Genomic DNA, 24,736 nt, shown 5'->3' on the forward strand with positions numbered 1-24,736 from the left:
AGGCTCAGTGAATAAGCACACAAATTAAACAGTTAAGAAAACAGCCACTTACCAATAAATGGAACATGTCAACATCAAGAATAGATGGAGAAATCTGAGTCTTATCATCATCAGGTATCAGAACTGAGAAAGGGAAAAAAATTCATAGAAAACTAAGTTGCCTTTCACAAGGCCAAATACTGCAGACCAATTCATTAAAATTTCATTTTAATTACGTTCAATTAACATCAAAAGTGACAAATGACTTGCAAATAAAGTTATAATGATAGTGGTATACACTTATTCAAACATTCAAATGATACAGCACACAAACCTGATAACAGTCGAGCGTATTGATTCTGAACCACAGGCAAGGAACTTACAGTCCATTGTGATGCAGCAAATCGAGTTAATGCCTTCAGACAGTCATCCTATAAAACACAATTCTAGATGCATGAAGGTTCTGAAAATATAGCTCAAACAGAAAGAGTAAAATAATTTGAATTCAGGTAGTGCATTCATGACCTTTGAACATCTCAAAGCTAATACATGACACAAGCTAAAATATTACAGGAAGATGCATAATTTCTGGAACCACTTATATGAATTAAATTTTGGAGCACTTTCCAAAGACCAACTATCTTAATTCTTTACACCAAACAAAAATACAAATAAGTTTAAAAACAGCAGAACAAACTTGGAGGCTGAGGCTATGCCACTGGGGAGATAGCTATGGGGAACAAGGAAATGAGAGTGGAGTTAAAGAGACAATTTACACCAGTCTTCACAGTGGAAGATACTTTGAACATCCCATTAATATTTCAGAATAAGGGAGGCGAATTTAAGAATTATCACCATCACAAGTAGTACTAGGCAAACTAATGAAGCTAAAGGCAGATACATCCTCTGACCCTGATGGCTTGCAACATAGGACCCTAAAAGATGTAGCGACAGAAACAGTGGATGACTTAGTTGTAATTTTATAAAATCCTTGGTTTCAGGATAATTCCTGGATAATTGGAAAACTGCCAATATTTCACCCCAATTCAGAAAGTGGGGAAGGGAAAAAACTGTTAATTACAGGCTGTATAGGTGGAAAACGTTGTAATCAATTAATAAGGAAGTAAAGGCAGCATATTTGGAAAATCATAATCTAACCTCGCAGAGTCAGCATGGCTTCATGTAAGGGAAATTGTGTCTCACTAATTTATTAGAGTTTTTTGAGGAAGTATCAACCATAAAAGATAGAGCATGGTTTGAGAAGATTTGTACTCAGGTTGAGGTTCTGGATGTAGGTTTGCTGAGCTGGAAGGTTCATTTTCAGACATTTCGTCACCATACTAGGTGACATCTTCAGTGAGCCTCTGGATAAAGCTTCGTCCATAGGCTCACTGAAGATGTTGCTTAGTATGGTGACAAAACGTCTGAAAAAGAACTTTCCAGCTCAGCGAGCAAACTTAACCCATAATAGATGGAGGGGAGCCAAAAGATATGTAGTAATTTGACTTCCAGAAGACATGTGACCAGGTACCTCACAAAAGGTTAAGTCATAAGACAAGAGTTCCTAATGTTGGAGGTAATATATTGCAGTAGACAGAGGAGTGGTTAATGGGCAGGAATCAGCAAATGGGGATAAGAGGTTCTTTCACAGGTTGACAATCTGTAACCAGTGAGATTCCACTGCTTTCCCCAAATATATTAATGATTTGGAGAAAGGAATCAAATCGACACTAGCCAAATTTAGGGATAACTAAAACAGGTAGAAAGGCAAGTTATGATAGGGGTACAAACAACTAACAGAAATATTGATAGGTTAAATAAGTCGGCAATAAGTTGGCAAGTATAGTGTAGGAAAATATAAAATTGCTCATTTTGGAATGGAGAACAAACAAACAGTAATATTTAAATGGAGCAAAACTACAAAATGCTGCAACACAAAGGGACTTGAGAGTACTTGTACACAAAACACAGAAAACAAGCACACAGACGCAGGAGGTAATCAGGAAGGCTTATGGAATGCTGGCCCATAGTTCAAGGAGGTTGCAGTGCAAGAGTGAGGAGGTCTTACTCAATTGTACAAGAGCAGATCTGAAGTACTGAGAGCAGTTTTGGTCCCCTTATTTAAGGAAAGATATTACTTCATTGGAGTTACTTGAGAGATGCTTCACAAGAATGATCCCAAGTATGGAATGATTGCTTTATGTGCAAAGGTTGAACAGGTTAGGACTCACTCATTGGAATTTAGAAGGATCAACAATGATCTCATTGAGACATAATGGGTTCTTAGAGGACTTGACAGGATAAATGCTGAGATGATGTTTCCCCTCATGGGAGAGTCAAGGAACAGAGGACATAGCCTCAGAATAAAGAGGGTTGAATATCTTTGGAAATCCCTGCCACATAGAGCTATGTGGAAAAGTCCTTAGGTATATTTAAGGCTGAGATAAATAGATTGTTGATCAGTCAAGGAATCAAGGGTTACCAAACAAGTGGATGCCAGGAATGCTGGATGAGTTATGTTTTATTGAATGGCGGAATAGGCTTGAGGGGTCAAACAACCTACTCCTATTGCTACCTCTTATGGTTATGGTCTTATAGACATATCTTGCATGGTAAAGTTTTTCCCAGTAGGACGGTTGACAAATTAGTCTTCAGCATTTTTAAAATACTTTCAGAAAAAATTTCAATAGCTGTTTAAATTTTCCAATATAATCTCAAATTCATTGTTTGCTCAACAGTCCTTATAATTGTATGAAAAGCTTCATCATTCCTACCTGCCTACATGGTAGATGACCAAACAGTGGCTTTTCTTCATCTGCCAGAAAACGCTCTGGAAAGGTAAGAATAAAACCATCCTAAATGTTTACTTTAGTCTTGTTGAACATTGCTAAAAAGAGATAAGAAGTCAGCTTTTAAGTTCTGGACTACAGAGCCATTAATTTCAGATGCCTGTACTAATATTAAAATTGTATACAAGGTACAACTCTTAGTTAATGTCAGTTTTAGAGAATAAAGTCAACAAGGTTTTAAAGTTATGACTCAGACAACAGTTTACTTGCAAACATAGCTGATTATTAAAAGTAATTTCACTTAATTTTGTTGATAAAACATTTAAATAAACATCCTAATTTATATAGAGTAATGCATCACTGAGGCTCACCTACTGCTTGTATTGTATATGCACAGCTGCCCCGGCACATCATAGGCACTCGTGGGTCCTGCTCGTTGGGATGAACCTTCAGACCCACTTTGAATGTTGCTGTAGCCAAGGTTGTAAGCATCCCTTTGATGCTTTCTGAGAAAGGATTCCTGTTGACAGAAATGAGAAACCACTGCAAAAAATACCTCAGTAAGAAAATACTTTTTTGGAACAATCTTCAAGGTTTTTAAAATTCATTCACAGGATGGAATCATTGGCTTAGCCTGCATTTAGTGTCCATCCCCAATTGCCTGAGGGCAGTTAAGTGTCAACCACATTCGTGTGGTCTGGAGTCACATGCAGGGCAGACCAACTAAGCATGACAGTTTCCTTCCCTAAATGAAATCAGCAAACCAAATGGGTTTTTCCTGATAATTGATGAAGGATTCATGGTCATCATTATTCTTCCAATTAAGATGATAACACAGTAAGATGCTCCAGCTAGAGCTCCTCTGCTTGCCAGTTCCTCTTCCTTTCTTTTGCATTTCTCTTGCAGTTTTTTTCCTCCCGTCACTTTCAACTTTTAACTTCTTAAAGTACCCTACTAGGATGGAATAAAGAACTGAGTCCAAAACTCACTCTGGGTCCCGCTCCCGCGGGACCAGAGTGAGTGTGAGTCGAGTCCAGGAAGTAAATCGCAGCTAGAGCCTCGAGCGGGAACAGAGCGAGCAGAGACTGAGTCCTGGAAGCGAGTGGCAGCCAGAACCCATAGGAGGATGCAAAGAAAGCAGGGGCCAGCTGGAAGAATGAGTCCTAGAGGGAAGTCTGGGACAGAGGTTAGAACATGGAGTCAGTGAGGCCTTGTGTTCAGAAGTCCAGTGAGACTCCCAGTGGAAAAGGATATAACTTGAGTATTTTAAATATACTTTTTATTATTCTAGACTTTTTAATGTCTGTACTCCCATGCTCATCTTTATTATCTACTTTTTCAATTCTGTTATAACACTTAAAGGATCTGTGCATCTGTACCTAAGATGGTGTCAAGAGGCAATATTATAAATCTTTGACTGCATACATGCGAGTGCACACGACAATAAATTCTATTCCAATCGGCTCTTATTCTAGTATTTTTCTAGTATTTATTGAATTCAAATACCAACATCTACCATGGTGGAAATCAAATCCAGGTCCCCAGAATATTACCTGTGTCTCCAGGTTAACAGTTTAGCAATAATACCATTATGCCATCGCGTGCCCATCTTGAGCCTATTGAACTTGAATGAATAAATGTTTAATGTTGTATCAAATGGGTGCATTAGAGAAAGCTATTTAATTCACCATAATGCTGATATGTTTTCCTCAACAATGAAGTCTCGATTATCTTTATTGTGATATCAAGTAGTACTGGGAGCAACCTGTGGGTGGAAAGATTGCCAAAAGATAGGATTTCCTATAGATTAACAAGGTTATAGCCTAAGAGCTAACATCAAATACAAATGACCCGAAAGAACCAATTGATAACAAAGACAGAACTCAAACTTGGTTCTCTGGATAGGCAGTCCAACAATGATTGCCATAGGCAAAACAAAGGTAAACATTCATTTTGGTTTTATTCACAGATGGAGTGATTTTAATTTATGACTTTATAATGAATCATAAAGTCAAAGAAAATTAGGGCTACTTTGAATTTAATAGAACTATTTAATGATCAAGTTACATACTTTGGTTTTACATCAGGTTGAAACACCTCGGGGATCTCAATTCCTTCAAAGTGGGTGTTGGAGAGGTTCTCTGAAAGAAAAAGATACACTGTGACTGATCTAGTGACCCTGTAAAACTACTTTACATTGTAAATTTCTAAACTTTCTAATTATCTGCTCATACAATGAAGTTCATTTAAACCAAGTCTTAAACTGCAAATCAAGGAAGAGCAACTAAATAAAATTTAAAACCACACTGAAACTTTGAAATTTCTCTTTCTTTTAATAAAAATATTAATTTTTCTTGCACCCCGATTCAGAACTTCAAGATGAGAGCTATTTTATGATGCACATGTGACAGAAGTTCAGAGATATTTTGAAGTTTTCATCACTTTTATTCTACTTATCCAATAACAATTTCATCTTGTAAGGTCGATATGGATGGGTAACCTTTTAAAGGTACGTATTAAGCAATCTTGACCGTTCAACATAATATCACAGACAGATCTATAGCTTTACTCTCCTTAATAATCAGAATTTTTTATTTTGCACTAGGTACTTTTCACTTATACTCTTATTATATTGTATGCATAACAAAGGGCAGCTTACAAAAATGAAGTGTACATCTGATTTTTTTTTTTTAAGTACCTGTTTGTTTTTCTTGGATTTTCTTCAGGATCTTCAACTGCTGCAATGTATGTTTCAGCCAACTTGACAAAACAGGAACACCTGCATTGTTTTTTGAATTATCACTGAAAACAAAAGTACAGGTTTTGTGAAAATGGTACATTTATGTGCCTTATTTCCTCTTAAAGCAAACATTTTGCTCCACTGTTGCTTCTCTAACTGAGTCATGTAAAAAATACAATACCTTGAGCACTTAAATGAACAAAATCTCAACATCAATGTTTTAGGAGATTAACAATGACAAGAAAGAAATTGTAATCCTGAAGGATTTTTTGGAATGGGAAGCACACAATTTTTTTGTTTTACGTGTATAGGTTCTCAATAAAGAAACGCAATATTCAACGACTTAATGTAAGTATTCGATGATGACATTTACAACAAAGTATTCCAACTCATACAGATTATACTCAGGAACACAATGATGATGATTATATTTAAGCAGATGGCTGAAAAAGAAATGGCAGAGATCTTTGGCACTCAGGACTGTTGGAGACCATGCGCAAGACAATTCCATGGTCATGGCCATTAATAACTTTGTGAAAAGGCACTGACCCCACCAGTTACTCAACTGTTAAGGGAGACTGCTGAAAATCCCAAAACGTAATTTTCCAGGAACACATACTCAGCGACAAAATACACAGTGATGAAGAGGCACACACTGTGATATTTCACAAATAAATTATTTTTTTCCCTTGTAAGAAGAAAACGTACAGCACAGAACAGGCCCTTTGGCCCACGATGTTGTGCCGAGGATTAATCCTAATGTAAAATAAAATAACTTAACCTACACACCCCTCAATTCACTGCTATCCACGTACAGTCGCTTAAATGTCCCGAATGACTCTGCTTCCACCACCGCTGCTGGCGACGCATTCCATGCATTCACAACTCTCTGCGTAAAGAATCTTCCTCTGATGTCCCCTCTATACCTTTTTCCTAATATCTTAAAACTATGACCCCTTGCGCCAGACAATCCTGTCCTGAGGAAAAGTCTCTGGCTGTTGACTCTATCCATTCCACTCATTATCTTGTATACCTCGATCAGGTCTCCTCTCTTCCTCCATCTCTCCAGAGAGACAAGTCCGAGCTTAGTCAACCTCTTTTCAAAAGGCAAGCCCTCCAGTCCAGGCAGCATCCTGGTAAACCTTCTTTGCACCTTCTCCAAAGCCTCTGAATGTTTCCTATAATAGGGCGACCAGGACTGGACACAATATTCCAAGTATGGTCTCACCAGGGTTTTGTAGAGCTGAAGCAAAACTTCACGGCTCTTAAACTCGATCCCCCTGTAAATGAAAGCCAAAACACCATATGCTTTCTTAACAACCCTATTCACTTGGGTGGCAACTTTGAGGGATCTTTGTACTTGCACACCATGATCCCTCTGTTCCTCCACACTGCCAAGAATCCTATCTTTAATCCTATGTTCAGCATTCAAGTTCAACCTTCCAAAATACATCACTTCGCATTTATCGAGGTTGAATTCCATTTGCCATTTCTCAACCCAGCTTTCCATCCTGTCTATGTCGCGCTGCAGCTTGCAATAGCCCTCGATACTATCAACGGCACCTCCAACCTTTGTATCATCTGTAAATTTACTAACCCATCCCTCAACCTTCTCATCCAAGTCATTTAGAAAAACTACAAAAGAGCAGAGGCCCAAGAACAGAGCCCTGCGGGACCCTACTAAACAATGACCTCCAGGCAGAATACTTTCCATCTACAACCACTCTCTGCCTTCTGTCAGCCAACCAATTCTGAATCCAGATAGCCAAATCTCCCTGTATCCCATACTTCCTGACTTTATGAATGAGCCTACCATAGGGAACCTTATCAAATGCCTTGCTGAAGTCCATGTACACCATATCCACCGCTCGACCCTCATCGACCTGTCTTGTAACCTTCTGAAAGAACGCAGTAAGATTTGAGAGGCATGACCTATCCCTCAAAGCCATGTTGACTGCCTCTAATCATGCTATGCTTTGCCAAATAGTCATAAATTCTATCCCTCAGAATTCTTTCCAAAACTTTGCTGAGCACAGATGTAAGACTGATTGGTCTGTAATTGCAAGGGACTTTCCTATTACCCTTCTTGAAAAGAGGAACAACATTTGCCTCCTTCCAATCTTCTGGTACTACTCCTGTGGAGAGTGAGGAGGCAAAGATCTTCGCCAGCAGCTTAGCAACCTCCTTACTCGCAGCCTGGAGCAGCCCATGATAAATCTGGTCTGGTCCTGGGGACTTATCAATCGTAATGTTTGCCAAAGTTTCCAGCACATCAACTTCATCAATCTTGATCTGGTCAAGCCTGTGTACAAGTTCCTCAAAGTTCTCATTCACAACAAGGTCCCTTTCCTTAGTGAAAACCAAAGCAAAAAACTCATTTAGGGCTTCCCCTATCTGTTGAGACTCCACGCACAAGTTCCCTACGCTATCCCTGATCGGCCCTACCTTCTCCCTGATCATTCCCTTATTCCTCATGTATGAGTAAAATGTCTTTGGGTTCTCCCTAAACCTTCTTGCCAAGTCTTTTTCGTGCCATCTCTTGGCTAACCTCAGTCCACCATCTTTCGTAAGCTGCCTTCTTCCGAGAAGCTCCTCGGTTCTCATCATCCAAAGTTCCTTAATCTTACCCCTTCTTCCCTGTCTCAGAGGAACAGATACATGCATCACTCGCAACAACTGCTCCATAAATAGTCTTCACATGTCTGTTGTGCCCTCTCTGTGGAACAATTGCTCCCAGTCTGTACCTCCCAACTCCTGTCTGAGAGTCATAATTTCCTTTTCCCCAATTAAACATCTTCCCCCGGCAACTGCTCCTTTCCCTCTCTAAGGCTATGATAAATGTGAGGCTGTTGTGATCACTGTCACCAAAGTGTTCTCCCACCGCAAGATCTGACACCTGTCCTAGCTTGTTTGATTAGATTACAGTGTGGAAACAGGCCGTTCAGCCCAACAAGTCCACACCGACTCGCCAAAGCGCAACCCATCCAGACCCATTCCCCTATATTTACCCCTGCACCTAACACTACGGGCAATTTAGCATGGCCAATTCACCTGACCGGCACATTTTTTGGACTGTGGGAGGAAACCGGAGCACCCGGAGGAAACCCACGCAGACACAGGGAGAATGTGCAAACTCCACACAGTCAGTTGCCTGAGGCGGGAATTAAACCCGGGTCTCTGGCGCTGTGAGGCAGCAGTGCTAACCACTGTGCCACCGTGCCGCCGAGCACCAAATCCAAAATGGCCTCTCTCCTCGTCGGTTTGTCTTCATACTGAGTAAGGAAACCCTCCTGAACACACCTGACAAAAATGGCTCCATCCAAACCATCTGCACTGAGGTGGTTCCAGTCGATATTGGGAAAGCTGAAATCACTGAAAACAACCACCCTGCTATATCTGCATTTTTCCAAAATCTGCCCACCTATGAGTTCTTCAATCTCTCCACTGCTATTAGGGGGTCTGTAGAAAACCTCCAATGAGATGGCTGTTCCCTTGCTGTTCCTAACTTCCACCCATACTGATTCAGTGGACAAACCTTCCTCGACAACCTTCATTTCTGTAGCTGTGATGCACGCTCTGATCAGCATTGCTACACCCCCTCCTCTTTTTCCACCCTCCCTGTTCTTTTGAAATGTTCTTAAAAAAATTCTTTATTTTTGTTACTGTTCTCTATTATTCTTAAGGGCCAGAACTAAACATTTTCCACTGAACTGGTCATGATTTATCAAGCTTTACACCATTCCCATAATCTCTTGTATAAATCTGTTTCGTACAGCCTTGGCTCTATTCATATCACTGATACTGCCCTGGTTGCAGTCTCCCAATTGTTTTCTTCTTTCTTGCAGCTATAGTGCAACATCTTCATTTATTTTCATTGTGTATGTGGCATGTTTTAACACATCTGAGTATTTGATGGTTCCATTTCTATTTGTCCTACACTGCTGACAACATTCCAGCAATGTTTCGGTCTCCCTCTCCACATGGTTATTCCATCCTTGATATTCCAACCAGCTCTACATCTCCACTTCCTTCAGCCACCTTTACAAAAATTATGTCTTGGATTAAGACATGAATGAAATAAAAGTTTCTTCAATCAAGCATTTGGACAGGGGTTCAAAATACACATGGGGAATCCACTCCAGAATCCTAAAATCGCTGGGGAAAATTCACTCACACAGTAACCAGATAAAAGTTACAACCATAAACAGAATGAAAGGCAATGGTGAGGAGGCACACTTGTTGACTACTGCCACTCTTCTTGCTCCTCCAAACACAGGGTAATTCCACACTTGCTGCTGACAGGTTCACTATGAAATACAAACAAAGTACTGGTGAAACTCATCAGGTCTAACAGCATCTGTGGAGAAAGAAATCAAATGAATGTTTAGAGTCTGATATGACTTCTTCAGAACAGATTCACTATGAACCTCCCAGCAGTAAATGTGGGACAGAACCAGCTTGTGATTGAGCAGCAAGATGAGTGGCACTGGTCAACAAAGCAGGAATAGAGGGTGGAAACAGAAGCGAAAGTGGGCTGCTGGGGAAAGAAACAAGACTAACAGGCATGGGCATGGAACAGCAGTCAGGGATTGGATAGGCTGCAGAGTGAGGCTCAGGTAGAGAGTTTTCGATTGTCTACAATAAAATACTCACTTAACTGGGTACCTGAAAACTGAAGTAATTAACTCCCTGCAAAATAATGCAATGTTTCTCGATTAAAGATGCAGGAGTTCAGGAATTAATAGAAAGGGGACATGTGGTGGAGGCTGTTATAATGAACATGATGTCAATTGCATGATTTAAAAATGAACAGTTGCATTTCATGAAGCTTTACATTTTTGTATTATTACAGTTCAAGGCATGTTACAGGTTATGAATTACTGGAGATGCAGTGTTAAAACAAACACGCCTGTTTCACTGTGAACTTGCCCACCAAAAGAAATTGTCTGAGGGTAACGGCTTTTGAGTACAGATGCATATCAGTTTAATAAAAAATACTTATTACCAACTTATGCCTACTTAAATATTGCAGTGCAGGACGTTCTGTTTTAACACACGCTTCAGCAATGCAAATAACGCGATTGACGAATTAAGGATGCTATTTCTACAGCATGAACTTTTAAAATGTTTGTTGGCTGTAACTCAACTACAGTGCCAACACTTTGAGCACTGTTTCTAAAGCGCGATTGTTCTAACATGAGGTTGGACAAGAACATAACCATCACATTATAGAAGAACTGACTGTATACAGGAAATGAATGGTTTCTTTGTGTGTTGCAACTTTATGTTTAGTGCAATGGCGACGATTATTGATGCTACTGATGAGTTATTTGAATTGTGCTTCTCACCTTGGAAAAATAGGAAAGCAGCATAAATTTCTGAGTGGATACATCTTGGTAACAAACAAAAACACCAAGGTAAAGAACGGTGGGGAAGGAAAAGACTCCCAAGTTATTTTTGCACTTCATGTTACGCCTAGTGTGGTGTCATACCTTTTGTAAAGGAGAGATGGAGGAGATGTGGGAGATAACAGATGCAGAAAAAAAGCAACATTAATTGCAGTGTGAAGTGGACAGAAAAAACTTTTAAAATTGTGTCAAGCACGAATACCAGCTATATTAGGAATCCAAAAGGTGGAGTAGAGTAGGCTATTTATTCTATTAATGTAGGTAATGCAATAATCTAACCTGTTCAATGGGTTTCTAGGAGAAGGAAGTAAAGGAATAACAGTGTTGCTCAAACATTCACACAGTGGACAAAGAAATTCTCCATTCTCCACATCATAGCTTGTGTGCACTCTTAACCGCTGCTGTCTCCGCTGCTCCTTTGCTTGAACTGCATCAAAGTAACTGGTAAAACAAAAAAAACGCTTCATATCATTACAAACAGAAAGTGATACAGTCTGTAAACATTAGAGTAGATTAGAAATGAAGTGATCTTTTGAATTTGAGATCTGAACATGAACATTTTGTAAATGGTGTAAGGGAAAAGTAAACAACTGCAAGTTGCACAGGCTTATAATTTTAAGAGACTATTAGAAAAATTTTAGATATAGCCATTGAAAATGATCTTTGTAGCTGAAAGCCTGCATGGTAGAAACCTGACATGGTAGCAGGTATTTAAACTGTAGATACATTCCTCCTCATGCTCTGAATATTTAAAAATCATTACTGATCAGGAGCAACACAGTTGAACAGTCATGCTCCTGACTGATAAAATGGTGATGCTAATTGCTCAAAAACTCAAGACTATGCAGTGGTTCTTTGAACAATAGTTTCATACTAAAATAGATGAAATCACCTTGCTTCCCAAGAATAATCCTTAGCAAAAATCAGAAAATAATAATAGACACTTAAAGACTTTGACATGGTGGCTGACTATTCATTTCGAGCCTGTTGCTAGCATATAATTTTCTGTAAATAAACTAAAACAATCTCAGCAACTTATTGCTTCAAAAATATTTGTTATTAGTATGCGGTACTAACCTCTGCCAACAGTGAGCATGCATGATGTGTCCACAGCTACCAATATGAGTGCCACAGGCCAAATCAGGCGACATGAACAATGGGTCATGATTTTCTGATGAGAAAAGAAATCATACTTAAAAATTAAAAAAAATTCAACTTGAAGTTGAACAAGAATATTTTCTGGTACTCGCAACTTGTAAATATTGTTGCTGAGCTCCACCTATAAAAAAACACCCATGTTTATAAGCTGTTAGGCAACAGGCTATAATACGTCATCTATGGTATTATGATGTAATATACATTTACGAATCACTGGAGAAAAATCTAAATATTTAAAAGGTTGAGATTCAAACAATATTAAAAAATTGTCAAATTTTCCAGCCTAGTAAAGGAAAATAGAAAAAACAAATTACCAAGGTGCAACTTCACAGCAATTATAGAAAGGAATTTATTTAAGAACTTTTACTTTCAACAATGGAAAGTACCAGCATCATAAACACCAATGTAAAAAATCACCTGGATCCTGAATGGTCCTTGCTCTATTCTTGGACAAAACTGTTGATCTCTGAACAAAGGATGCCAAAACCATTGCTTTGTTGTTCATTCTAATCTCCTGTTCCTCTTGGCACAAAATGCATGTAACAACTTGCTTCTCTTCAAAGACTCTGGTTTGTCTGGGACCTAAAGCAATCAATGCTGCATCAGGAACTATAGGTCTAGAAATAAAATAAGATAACATGAACATCAGAACAATACACATTTTATTGGTACACATATTGCTGAGTAGTAATTATCTAAGTAAAGCAATTTTATTACATTACAACAATGATTACTATTCAAGCAATACTCAGTTAGCTGGGAGGCACTTTACAATTCCTGAAGTTGTGAAGGATATGATTAAAAAGAGCAAGTTCTTTTTTACTTGAAAATGATATACATTTGAAACCAAAGAGAAAATCATTATCTCTTGTTGCAGCATATAAAATATACTATCAAGCAAAGTGATTGACACTGGATTAAAAACCAAAAGAACTGCAGATTCTGTAAATCAGAAACAAAAACAGAAATTGCTGGAAAAGCTCAGCACGTCTGGCAGCATCTGCTTGAGTGTGGATATTATTTAACATCTTCAGATGGTCAAAGAAACCTTCTATTAAGAATCAAACCTCAAAATGTCATCTTGGTAAGGCTGCAACTGAGATCACCAAGTCTGCCTGAGGATAAAATTCTGAGAAAACACAGCAGACCCTCCCAAATTAACTCTTAAATCATCCTGAAGCAACATTCTTCCAGTAAGCCAGTATAATTATTTGGATAGGCCATAATGTATGCAATATGCAGATAACCTATGACTCACACTTGGCAAATGCAAACATCACAATGCCAAATGACCAAATTGCAATGAAATTAGAAAATCGTTTTTTTCTCGTCAAGACTCCGCATCCAAGGAAACATTCCAGTTGACAAAGGCAATAACTCACGACACTTCATCCTACTTCAAGGCAGTCTCTCCATTGTCTTCTGCATTTGTCATTCACAGTTTGATCACAGGAAAATTGTTGCTCATTGCTCTCCTATACTACGATACGACTCCATGTTTGAATTGACTTACTCGTCTCAGAGTCAAACCCCATCGATCAACTGATCATATGATGTTAAACATACTTCAAAATCAACTTCAGCAGCTTAATTAAGCAACTTATTAAAAAACTGCAAAAGGTATTTAAGGTTAGATATATCAGCAGCTGACTTTTTCTGCTTCCATACTAATGTTCATCACTTGTTATATTGGAAGATGGCCATATCGGAATGATAGCTGCTGACAGTGTGGAATGACAAGACTCAACAGCAAATAGATCAATGCTGTCCTGAAATGCAACTTTGAATTTGCAACGAAAGCTATCACAGAGCACAGAAAGAGACACAAAGCAAACTGAATGCTCTTCTGCATTTGTTACTTCTCCCAATACTTTAACCAGGCCACAGTTGTATTCTTGATCCCACCATATGGCATAAGAATCACTTGTATAAATGAATACATCTGATTTCCATTCCCCAATTGTGAAGAATACAAACTTTCCACTACCATCCACATTATCTCTCACAGACACGGAGTAAATAATTCCCTCGTACCTTGCTAAGTTCAACTGCCTCTTCAGAAAATCATGGGATCAGTGAACAGCATATGCCAGTACTAAATGGTCTATGGCTTGGATCCTGTCTTCTTGGTGTTTGTGTTTCAACTACCCATTGACTTGTTTGTGGCTTCAAGTCTTACATGCCCAATTATTGGGACATCTTCATAGATGGGAAGTAGTCATATACCCTAGTCTTTGGACAGTCATTATGTTTCATCCAAATCAAGAATGTTGCCCATCATTTCAATTATAGGTCTCAATTCCAATACATGCTTGATTATGCTAATGTTTCAAGTGAAAAATTGAAGCAACTTGTTCCTTCACCATATTTTCTTTTATCTCTCCATAAACAGTAATTTACGGAATCATCACTTTCTTCTGCACATATCTTTGGCATTAAACACCAAGATAATGGTTATACCAGAAATGCAAGTAGACGCTGAGTGTTTTGGTTACAAGTTAACTTTATGAAACACCAAAACATCACAAATGAGAAAAGGTACCCAAACATTTGTCCCCAACATCCAACAAATACAAATGTTACCAATTCTACTCAATTATGGCAACTTTTATTCTACAGATAGGACATTGATGATCCTAGCTGCACATTACAACATTTAAAATGCAATTTGGTAATTGATTGCATCCTTACCTGCAACCCATTCAACTCATTTTTAGCAAAAATTGTGTTAGACCTGTCTGAGATATCATTATCATGTTCAGATGTTGGATTTTTAAAACCGAAATTGATGGGTTTTCTTTAAATTGTGAATTTCTTTTATCTCTTTGAAAAGTAATTCAAAATACTAAGCTGATTACATCATTTCCAAGAAAGCATGCCATTCAGTTCAGGGATAAGCAGGATAGCAGTGATGCTAATTCATGACATATTTATACCACTACAATTATAATAGACAGAGAAAATGTTAGTTTCATTTTGAGTTTAGTTCAGAAAAATGATGAGTTCAGTTCAGGAGATCAATTTCTAACTAGCAGAAAAATTAAGAATTGAGTTCAGGAGAAGAACAGTCATTCTAAGTGAAGGATTTTAGCTTGAGAAATCTCCTAGCTATGAGAGCTTGTATTGAATAGTCAAAGATTTAGGCCTCCTGAACTGAAAAGAAGTGTAAACCACCAGAAGAGGAAGAAAAGGCCAACAGGACTGGAAAGAAACTGTAGAACTGTGTCAGCAGTCTAAGAAAGAGAGCTGAAGAGAGTCTGTCAAGAAAGAAATTAAGAGATGAGATAGTAGTGATATTTCTCTGCAATATTGTATCTGTAGAAGTACATTGGTGAGAAACAGTTTGAATTTTTTTGCTTTTTTGTAGCTTTGTTATTTATGCTCAGATCTTTCTAAACTGTCATGTTTGTTTCTCTTTTGTACAATAAACTTTTGTTCACTTGTTAAAAATATTGCAGTTTCACATGAATATATTCAGTGACATTACAATCAACCACAAAATATTACAATTATCATTTATTAAGGCAGATTTTACTTGGGAATCCGACATAGTCAATATTACTATCAATAGGGATCATAATATCCAGAAAGAACCAAGCAGAAATCATCAGTCTCACCCTGCTGGAATAAGTGAGGAGAAATGTTTGAGGCTGGTGTGGCAACGAAGAATAGTTTACCACAATCACATTGGATGCACCTTGTGAGTTGGATTGGTAGTAAACTGGCATAATTATGATTGGAAAGGTTCAAATGTGCAACGCCAGAGTAGTGGCAACAGGTCGGGGAGATGACAACACATCAAGGAGTTTGAGGAGAAAAATGAAACTGCAAGTGGCATGTAATTTGTAAAGGCAGAGGGAAAAGGTGGATTATTTTCTAAAGATAGCATGATGATGGCAAATCTGAAAAGAAGGACAGTGTCCAAAAGTTGTGAACCATTAACAATATGAGGTGACATGGGAAAAGAAGTTTGGCGGTTCACAGCTGAGTGGAAATAACGTCAAGGGAACAGGAAGTGAACTGTATGGTTGGGATGCACTCAGAGGGGACACTGTGAGACCGAAGAGAAACAATGAAAAGTTAGCTAGGGTGGAAGAAACCTTCAGGAAGATTTGGCTAAAGGAAAGAAAGGAAGGAGCAGAAGCAGCTGAACAGATAGTTTCAATATTTGTGACAAAGAAATTCATGAATTCCTCACATTTACTCTTGCTTTTAAGAGTGGAGGTGGTGGTGAGAGGGCTTAAGACGATGTTTGGCATGGAGAAACAAAGCTTTTGGCTGTTTTCACTATCCGGTATGACTTTAGAATAATGAGCAGTTTGGAAAGAAAATTGCAGATTCCGATAGTACTTCAACACAAATCTGGTGACTAATTTATAAATCAGTTTTCCTCCATAAACTTTCCTCCATAGACATAAGGGACCAAAATGAGAGCCATACTGGGAGCCCCGCCATGGTGAGAGATTAGAATAGTTTTATGGAAAAAGGGCAATGGTGGAGGTGAAGGTGCAGAATGTCAGCATGAATTAGAATGTGGGAAGAAAAGAAAGAGCATTATACTAGATAAGCAACTTTTCCAAGAAGGAAAATTAACTTGCCTTATGTGTTGATTGAGAGACAGTTTGCTCATGTTGTCAAATGAAAACTAGACAAGAACACAGCCATTGTTCTCCGACAAATGTTAGTTTTAAGATTCAGCACTGCTGGCTCGAAGACAATGTGGAACTGATTCTCACATCTTTGCCAGATGTACCTGCAAAATGCCACCAGTGGATGCACAAACCCACATGGACAGCATCCTATTTTCCATCTTTACTAATGCTAATTTTCCTTATAAAACATTTGCAATTTTGAGTTCTCAATTCGGGTGCTTACACCATGTGATTAAAAAATGTGACCAAAATCTAGACAACAGTACAATTTTCCTTTCAAAGTTACTACAATATACATTGAAACAAGCAAATGCCTGATATGTAACACTTATATGTGCTAAAGACCCTGTTGGCTTACCTGTTGTCAGGGGCTGTGGAAGATGAAGCTTCTAGTTCTTCTAATGTCTGTTGAAATAACTCTCTATTTTCATCAATAAAATGTCTCTGCATTTCTGACATCTGGGCCAATATCTTCTCTCTTCGCAGCCGGGCAATTTCAGCTTTCCGCTTCCTATCTGCTTTATCTTTATCTCGTGAACACTACAAAAAAGACGATTAACAGAATGACCTAATAAAAAACAGTTCGTAAAGTAATAATTTCGATCTCAAAGGCAAGTGAAGGGGCAGTTTACTGAAAGGCAGAAGAGAAAGGCTCGCTGCAGTAATGTTAAGCATTCTTACTTTTTTGTTTAAAAGGTTCAGTCAGACAAATGAAAGTATCTATTTTCAATACAATCCAATACCTTGCCACTGCAAGCATTTTCCAGTACACAAATTTATAACTTTATCTAATATAAAAGCAATTGCATTACAGACATCCAAAAATGCTAATCAATATTAGAAATGAGCAATTTTATTAATTTAAATGTAAATCACACTCCTTTCAATGGGTCAGACAACTTGGTGAAGACTAAGTCAGCCAAAAGTACAAAAAAGGTCTCAAAACCACATATGGTTTTTGGTTCCGAATTAGTAGCTGTAAGTAGTTGGATGTTGTTACTTCTGGTTTCATAGACTTGGACGACTGAAGAGTAAACACCAGAAATCCTGCTCCCCGATGTTCTTAAGATATTTATGTTGATATCACATGCACTGTGATAATGCCTGCAAATTAACATCAAACTGATGTTGCACACCAAAGTACAAACAAACAAATGTATATTTAGAAGGAATAGTGGGGCCTGTTGATGATATTAACACTGCAGCTTTTGAAATAGCCAATGCCTCCAGCAGAAGTCAGAAAGGAGGCAGAAAAAAAAATCACAAATCAAAATGAAAACTTGGAATGTAATAAATGATGGGAAGACACCACTGGCAGGGGAAATTTCGACCAGATCCTATTATTAAAAAAAACCCATAAATTACACAAATCGTGCTTTTTGTTACTGAAAAGGTCATACACTATTAACAAATACTTTTGAAGGATTACAGTAATTTTTGTGCTTCAACAAACATTTTGGAAACTACCTTAAAATTTAATGTTAAAAATCACACAACACCAGGTTTATAATCCGACAGGTTCAACTGGAAACACATTAGCTTTCAGAGCAATGCTCCTTCATCAGGTGATAGTGGAGCCCTTCACTATCACCTGATGAAGGAGCGTCGCTCCGAAAACTAGTGTGCTCCCAATTGATCCTGTTGGATTATAACCTGGTGTTGTATGATTTTTAACTTTGTACACCCCAGTCCAACACCGGCATCTCCAAATCATTAAAATTTAATAGCTGTATTGAGCCTTGCTTTCTCCTCCAAGAAAGAAATGTGTTAAGTGGTTTACTGTTAAGGCATTATCTTACCTCTTCCATGCCATGCCCTTCTGTTTCTATAATAGGGGCCAAATTGCTTCGTTCTCTCATCTTTTTAACAGTTCCAAAAAGCTTTAAAACAAAATTCAGTCTTTTCAGAATTGAAAACAAATTAAAAATCCATTTTACAACTGTAATGTTAACACCCAATTCTTGCCTTCCACATTTCTTAAAGTTATGCAACCACAGCAGTAGTATACTGGTGTTTGTTGTTTCAGGTCTCCCAAATTAAAAAGGTAACTGGGTACAGGATGCATATTCAAATAAAAGGCAGATAATCAGTGGAAGAGCCCAATTCAAAAAGGAATTCAAAATGCTTTATTGAGAGTTTTTGGACCATCTGAAATAAGGCTATCAAAAACAATGATTTCCACCACCCCCATTCCAATTATCTAAGCAATAAGTAATTTTATGAGCAACAAAGCTATGGACCTTACAATATAGCCCCAGCAGAAAACAATTGTTGCCAAATTTCCTATTTCATCTATGTTACGTGTAAAACAAAGCAGCAAGTTTTACTATTGGTCCATGCATTAATTTCAGAGAATATTACAAATTAAAGGTATGCTTCAATCCATTACATCACTAAAATACAAGGTTATCTTCACACAAAGATGACACAAAATCAGGGTACATTTTGTAATTGCTTTCAGGTTAAGTAATGAAATTAGTCAAGATTTTCTCTCCCAATGGATAACAAGCTTTTTGTTTGAAAAGTTGTTCTATCTTTATACGGTACTTAAAAGACTGGGACTACCATCATTGCAAAATGGAACATCTCTCCTCAAAGATTTACATAATATATTGGAATATGTTAAATAAGAAAGGCATTACAATTTGCAGGCATCTACTTCATGAAATGCACAATTTGCTTAGTTTGCATAATTGCCATAGAAATCACTACTATTCAGTAGCTGCAAATTGTTAAGAAAAATAATCAATCAGAAGTATTTAGTTTCAAAATGTTTCTTAGCTTTGAACTCTGATTATTTAGGATGAAACTCTTAACTGGGCATTAATTATCCACTGAATTATTGACGGTGGAAAAGCATTCATGAGCTTTCCTGTCCAGACTTAATCATGTAGTGGTTGGAAGATACAGGTAGTTCTCCACTCGCAATCACACAAATACCTAACACAAAGTACAGCACAGCCTGAATGAAGGTTTAAATCATATTTATTAATGAAACAAAAGCAAACTTAACACATTAGATTGAAAAAATATTGTTAATGCAGGGACAAAGATCATCATCATCTTCACCACCTTCAGGTGCAGTTGAGGTTGCAAAAGTAGGTGATTGATTGGTCTTCTTACTGTTTCTTTGGGGTTGGTTTAGATTGAGAGATATGCAGGTACAAGAACAAACGAGAAAGGCAAATGGTGTGTATAAGAGTAATGCAATCCTGCAGGAATTATACAGGGTTTATACAGGAATTAAAGAACAATATTCTTGTCTCAAGAGAGACAGCAACAAACAATCATTAGGTTAATTTTTGAGATAAAGTGCTCAATGTATAATCGCGTACCTCTCACATGCTCTGACGACAGTTGACATCAGCACATACACAGAATGGCATGGAGGCTTCAGTGCACGTACACAATGACTGGGAGACTTGGATGCTGACATAGTTCACGTGCAGAACAGCGCTGAGGCTTTGGCGCTGACATCAGCGCATACGCAGAACCAATTGTGCAAAACAATCACTGTTGGAATCATATTATTGCCAACAGAGATAAGCATTCTTGAAAACACCGTTCCCTAATTCTTCATTGACGCTACAGCTAAATCACACTGCCCAAACATGCTTTATATGAGAACTACCTTCAGTGGGATCCTGACCCCACAACCAACCATCTACTGAATTGCACAACCACTTTAAAATTCACACCAGGGAAGCATGAAGGTTCTGCACATGAATATAGTTAAATGAATGACTAAGTCGGTGGCAAAAGTAGAATAATGTGGGAAAATGTCGACTTATTCACTTTGTTGCGCAAAATAACAAAACTGCATATTTTTCCAGTGAGAAACTAGTAAATATTGATTATCAATTGAGATTTGGACATTCTTGGTCACCAAACATACAAGTACAGCATAAATTAGGAAAGCAAATTCCATGTTGGTCATTTTTTGAGTTTGGACTACAACATCTAGCATGCTTTTCAGCAAGTGTACAGGATTTTGACAAAACCACACATGGAGTACTGTATACAGATCTGATGCCATATCCAAAAAGGACATACCTGTCTCATAATGGGCACCACAAAGGTTAACTAAATTTATCCTAGGATCAGAAGAGTGCCCAAGAAATAAAGATGGAGTATAAGGGTCCAAAACTTTGTAGAACTAAGAAGCATCAGAACAGCGTGAGGGAATAGCCAGACTAGACTAAGATGAGAAATTTCTGCACTCAGTGGATTGTCAAACTTTAGAATTGCCTAACTCAGGGGTTTCTGAAGACTCAGCAGTTTAGAATACTCAAGGAGTCTGATCCATTTTTAGACACGAAGAAATCAAAGGGATATGGAGACTGGGCAGGAAAATAGTGTTGAGCTCAACATTCAGCCATGATCTGACTAAATGGCAGAACAGGCTCGAGGGATGACATTACCTACAGTGCTCCTAAATATGTTCTTACTTTCCTATTTGATGGGAATAGTAAGCCTCTGGTACTACAGTTACAAATTATACTTCACTTTTAGATTTTAGATGCACAATGCATCCAAGTTCATTGTTTCAGATCACGATGTATAACAATAAGTTATTTTGCGGACTGTAAATTATAATGTACCTGGTATTCATTTACTTATCCACTCCATGACAGCCCAATTACTTTCCTTTTCAAAAACTGCTGAGTGAGCGAACGGTTAACATTAGAAAATAGAAATTTACCCATCAAAGACAGAGTTGCCCGCTCATTTGTTCTGAAGTTGTGGACAAAGCTGCATTTAATGCCCAAACCCAAGTTACTATGAAAAGATGGTGACGAGCTCTCTCTATGACCCTCTTAAGTCTTCATGCTAATGGCGCACACACACAATCAGAGCAAATACCAAAGATGATCCTTGAGACAGCACCTTCCCACAATTACTTCAGTTTAAAAGGACAAGTGCAGCAGATACATGAGAACATCACTTACAAATTTCCCTCCAAGTCACTCACCATTCTGACTTGGAAATACATCACAATTCCTTCACAGTTGCTGGGTCAAAATCCTGGAATTACTTGTGGATCAACCATAGCATGTCAACTGCAGTGATTTAAGAAGGCAGCTCACCACCACCTTTAGATTTTTTTTAGATTATATTAGATTTTTAGATTAGATTAGATTACATTACAGTGTGGAAACAGCCTTCGGTCCAACAAGTTCACACCGACCCGCCAAAGCGCAACCCACACCATACCCCTACATTTACCCCTTACCTCACACTACGGGCAATTTAGCATTGCCAATTCACCTAACCTGCACATCTTTGGACTGTGGGAGGAAACCGGAGCACGCAGACACGGGGAGAATGTACAAACTCCACACAGTCAGTCGCCTGAGGCAGGAATTGAACCCGGGTCTCCGGCGCTGTGAGGCAGCTGTGCTAACCACTGTGTCACCGACCCGCCCTTAAGGACAACTAAAGACAGGCAATAAGTGCTAGCCTGCCAGTGATGGCTCAAGTCCCACAAATGAACCAAAAATAACTTGAAATGAAAATTCATATTTGACTGCTATTATATCAACATAGTATTAAGCCTAAGCAATACAAGAGTGCTGAAAATGTGTTGCTGGAAAAGCGCAGCAGGTCAGGCAGCATCCAAGGAGCAGGAGAATCGACGTTTCGGACATGAGCCCTTCTGCTTCTTGGATGCTGCCTGACCTGCTGCGCTTTTCCAGCAACACATTTTCAGCTCTGATCTCCAGCATCTGCAGTCCTCACTTTCTCCTCCAATACAAGAGTGCACCAGGAACTACTCTCTCACTTCTTAGTTAAATGGCATTCCCATCAAATTGGGAATGACCTCTTGCATTACATTACCAATTTCACATCAGTGCACATATCTGACAGAAGTTTCCTTCTGGTGCAGATGAGGTAGTGTAACAACATTCCATGACTACATAATAGAAGGATCAATAAAAAATGGTAAATAATGTGGACTTTGACTGTGGCACTGTTAGTTTACAAATCAGCTCAAGAGGTAAAAGGTACTCTTTCTCACACAGGGAAATAAAAACAAAAACAGTCAACACTTTGTGAACAGGATAATTTGTCAAAGTTTTCTCCCTTAAGATAGATCTGCTTCCATACAAATCTATTTTCTGATAACATTGAATTGGAACAAAGCAATTCACTTAATAAACACTGGAATATACCTTAAGTATCCATTTGATCATGTCCTTATAAACCTCCAAATGAGGAGAATTCTGCAAGGTTTCCAGCATTGCTAAAATGCTAGGTGCGTTTTCTGGAGCATCCCCAGGACCTGCCAAATAGTTCCAGAGTAAATTAAAATGTCAATATGCAAATAACCAACACTTGCATAACTTCACCTAATATAGTACACCTGAATAAAAGTGTAAGTTATTCTGATGAAATTTCTAGAACTTTTTATGAACAGGTGAAGGAAAGATGTGAATCTGGCATAAGAAAGAAAAAAATTTGAATGACCGAACCAAATGAATAAACGGCACCTGTCTTATCTCAATTATTATTTACCAGGCAACAGAATTTTTGACAGAATCGATACATACATGAAAATTTTGAGGTGAAGGTAAAGGTCACATCACTGTCTGCACTTGCACTTTCTATTTGTTGTTTCTCTTCATTTAAAGCCATTCCAATCAAGTGCAAAACCTATGTGAACAGGATTACGATATAATGAAATTTATCTATTCAAAGTTAATCAAAATAAACAGACATAAGCAATAATAAAGGAAATAGTGCTCATTGGTATTTGGTTAATTTCTGCCATGGCAAAGTAGTAAGACAGTCCCACATACATACCCTCACAAATTTCTCAATCATAGTAGTGTCTTCATACAAGGTGCCAAGCACTTTCCAAAAAGTACAGAAGTAAGAAAACAATGTACTTCAAAAACAAGGTCAGCTTCCAAAAGTTATTTGGTTATGGCAGTGAGAGAATTGGAAATGAAGACGACTGACCTCAAACATATCTAATAGTCAGTACACTGAGACCCCATTATCAGAGATAGAAAATGGACTTCCTGCTGATAAGAACAAAAAATGCAGATACCACTCCTATGTACATTTCCTATGTATCACAAAGAACTGCAATCAGTTTACTGAGGCAAACTGAACGAGACAACGGGCAAAAATATCGGGTCTATGTCTGACCTTGAGAGTACTTGGATCTGCGGGTAGCAAAAGCAGATTCACAAATTGTGAAGACTGAATGTAAACAAAGGTAAATTTATACAACACTTTTCATGTTATTACATCAAACATTCTCATAAAGCATGCCCATGATAAATGTGACTTGAGACTAAAAAGATCCCAGGAGTCGATGTCAGCTTAAATTCATACAAATTCTTCAACTGGGATTTCAATACAAAATGCTAATTAATGCCAGCATGTACATGGAAAATAATTAACAGCAGAAACACAGAAACAGACACTCAGACTACTCAGCCCTCAAATATGTTCCAATTTGATTTAATTAGATTAAATTAGATTAGATTCCCTACAGTGTGGAAACAGGCCCTTCGGCCCAACAAGTCCACACCGACCCTCCAAAGAGTAATCCACCCTCACCATTTCCCTCTGACTAATGCACCAAACACATGGGCAATTCAGCATGGCCAATTCACTGACCTTCAGATTGTTGGAGTGTGGGAGGAAATCGGAGCACCCGGAAAAATCCACACAGACATGGGGAGAACGTGCAAACTCCACACAGACAGTCGGCCAAGGCTGGAATCGAACCTGGGTCCCTGGTGCTGTGAGGCAGCAGTGCTAACCACTGAGCCACCATGCCACCCTGGCTGACTTAACTCCATTATCTATCGCCAATTTCAATCCTGAGAATTTCAATAACTCATTGAAGATTTTTATTGTACAGTAATGTGAACAATGCTTTGAATTTCATGCTTAACTGGCCAAGCTTGAATTATAAGACTGTACCTAAAAAAACTTAGCTGGTTCCTTTCTGGTGAAATCAACCACGTCACCCCAATTTACTATATTTTACTG

The 24,736-nt window shown here is 38.3% G+C and overlaps 1 protein-coding gene across 3 annotated transcripts in view; it reads right to left on the minus strand.

The window, feature by feature from the left end:
• The window catches only part of ubr2 (ubiquitin protein ligase E3 component n-recognin 2), a 140,641-nt gene that overhangs the window by 23,034 nt on the left and 92,871 nt on the right, over positions 1-24,736 (minus strand). For all 3 annotated transcript variants that reach the window (XM_043695713.2, XM_043695712.2, XM_087991297.1), the window contains 13 exons: positions 23,278-23,380; positions 22,900-23,009; positions 18,526-18,606; positions 17,085-17,266; positions 12,492-12,691; positions 11,994-12,087; positions 11,196-11,357; positions 5,467-5,570; positions 4,840-4,909; positions 3,140-3,288; positions 2,754-2,809; positions 314-410; positions 53-123 (listed from right to left, as the gene is read on the minus strand). In XM_043695713.2, the coding sequence (XP_043551648.2) occupies positions 53-123; positions 314-410; positions 2,754-2,809; positions 3,140-3,288; positions 4,840-4,909; positions 5,467-5,570; positions 11,196-11,357; positions 11,994-12,087; positions 12,492-12,691; positions 17,085-17,266; positions 18,526-18,606; positions 22,900-23,009; positions 23,278-23,380 (1,479 nt within the window). The remainder of the gene's footprint in view (positions 1-52; positions 124-313; positions 411-2,753; positions 2,810-3,139; positions 3,289-4,839; positions 4,910-5,466; positions 5,571-11,195; positions 11,358-11,993; positions 12,088-12,491; positions 12,692-17,084; positions 17,267-18,525; positions 18,607-22,899; positions 23,010-23,277; positions 23,381-24,736) is intronic.

The sequence above is a fragment of the Chiloscyllium plagiosum genome, unplaced genomic scaffold (assembly GCF_037043375.1).
Source record: "Chiloscyllium plagiosum isolate Xiang-an unplaced genomic scaffold, Cpla_swu_hap1 HiC_scaffold_10, whole genome shotgun sequence".
Lineage (NCBI taxonomy): Eukaryota > Metazoa > Chordata > Chondrichthyes > Orectolobiformes > Hemiscylliidae > Chiloscyllium > Chiloscyllium plagiosum.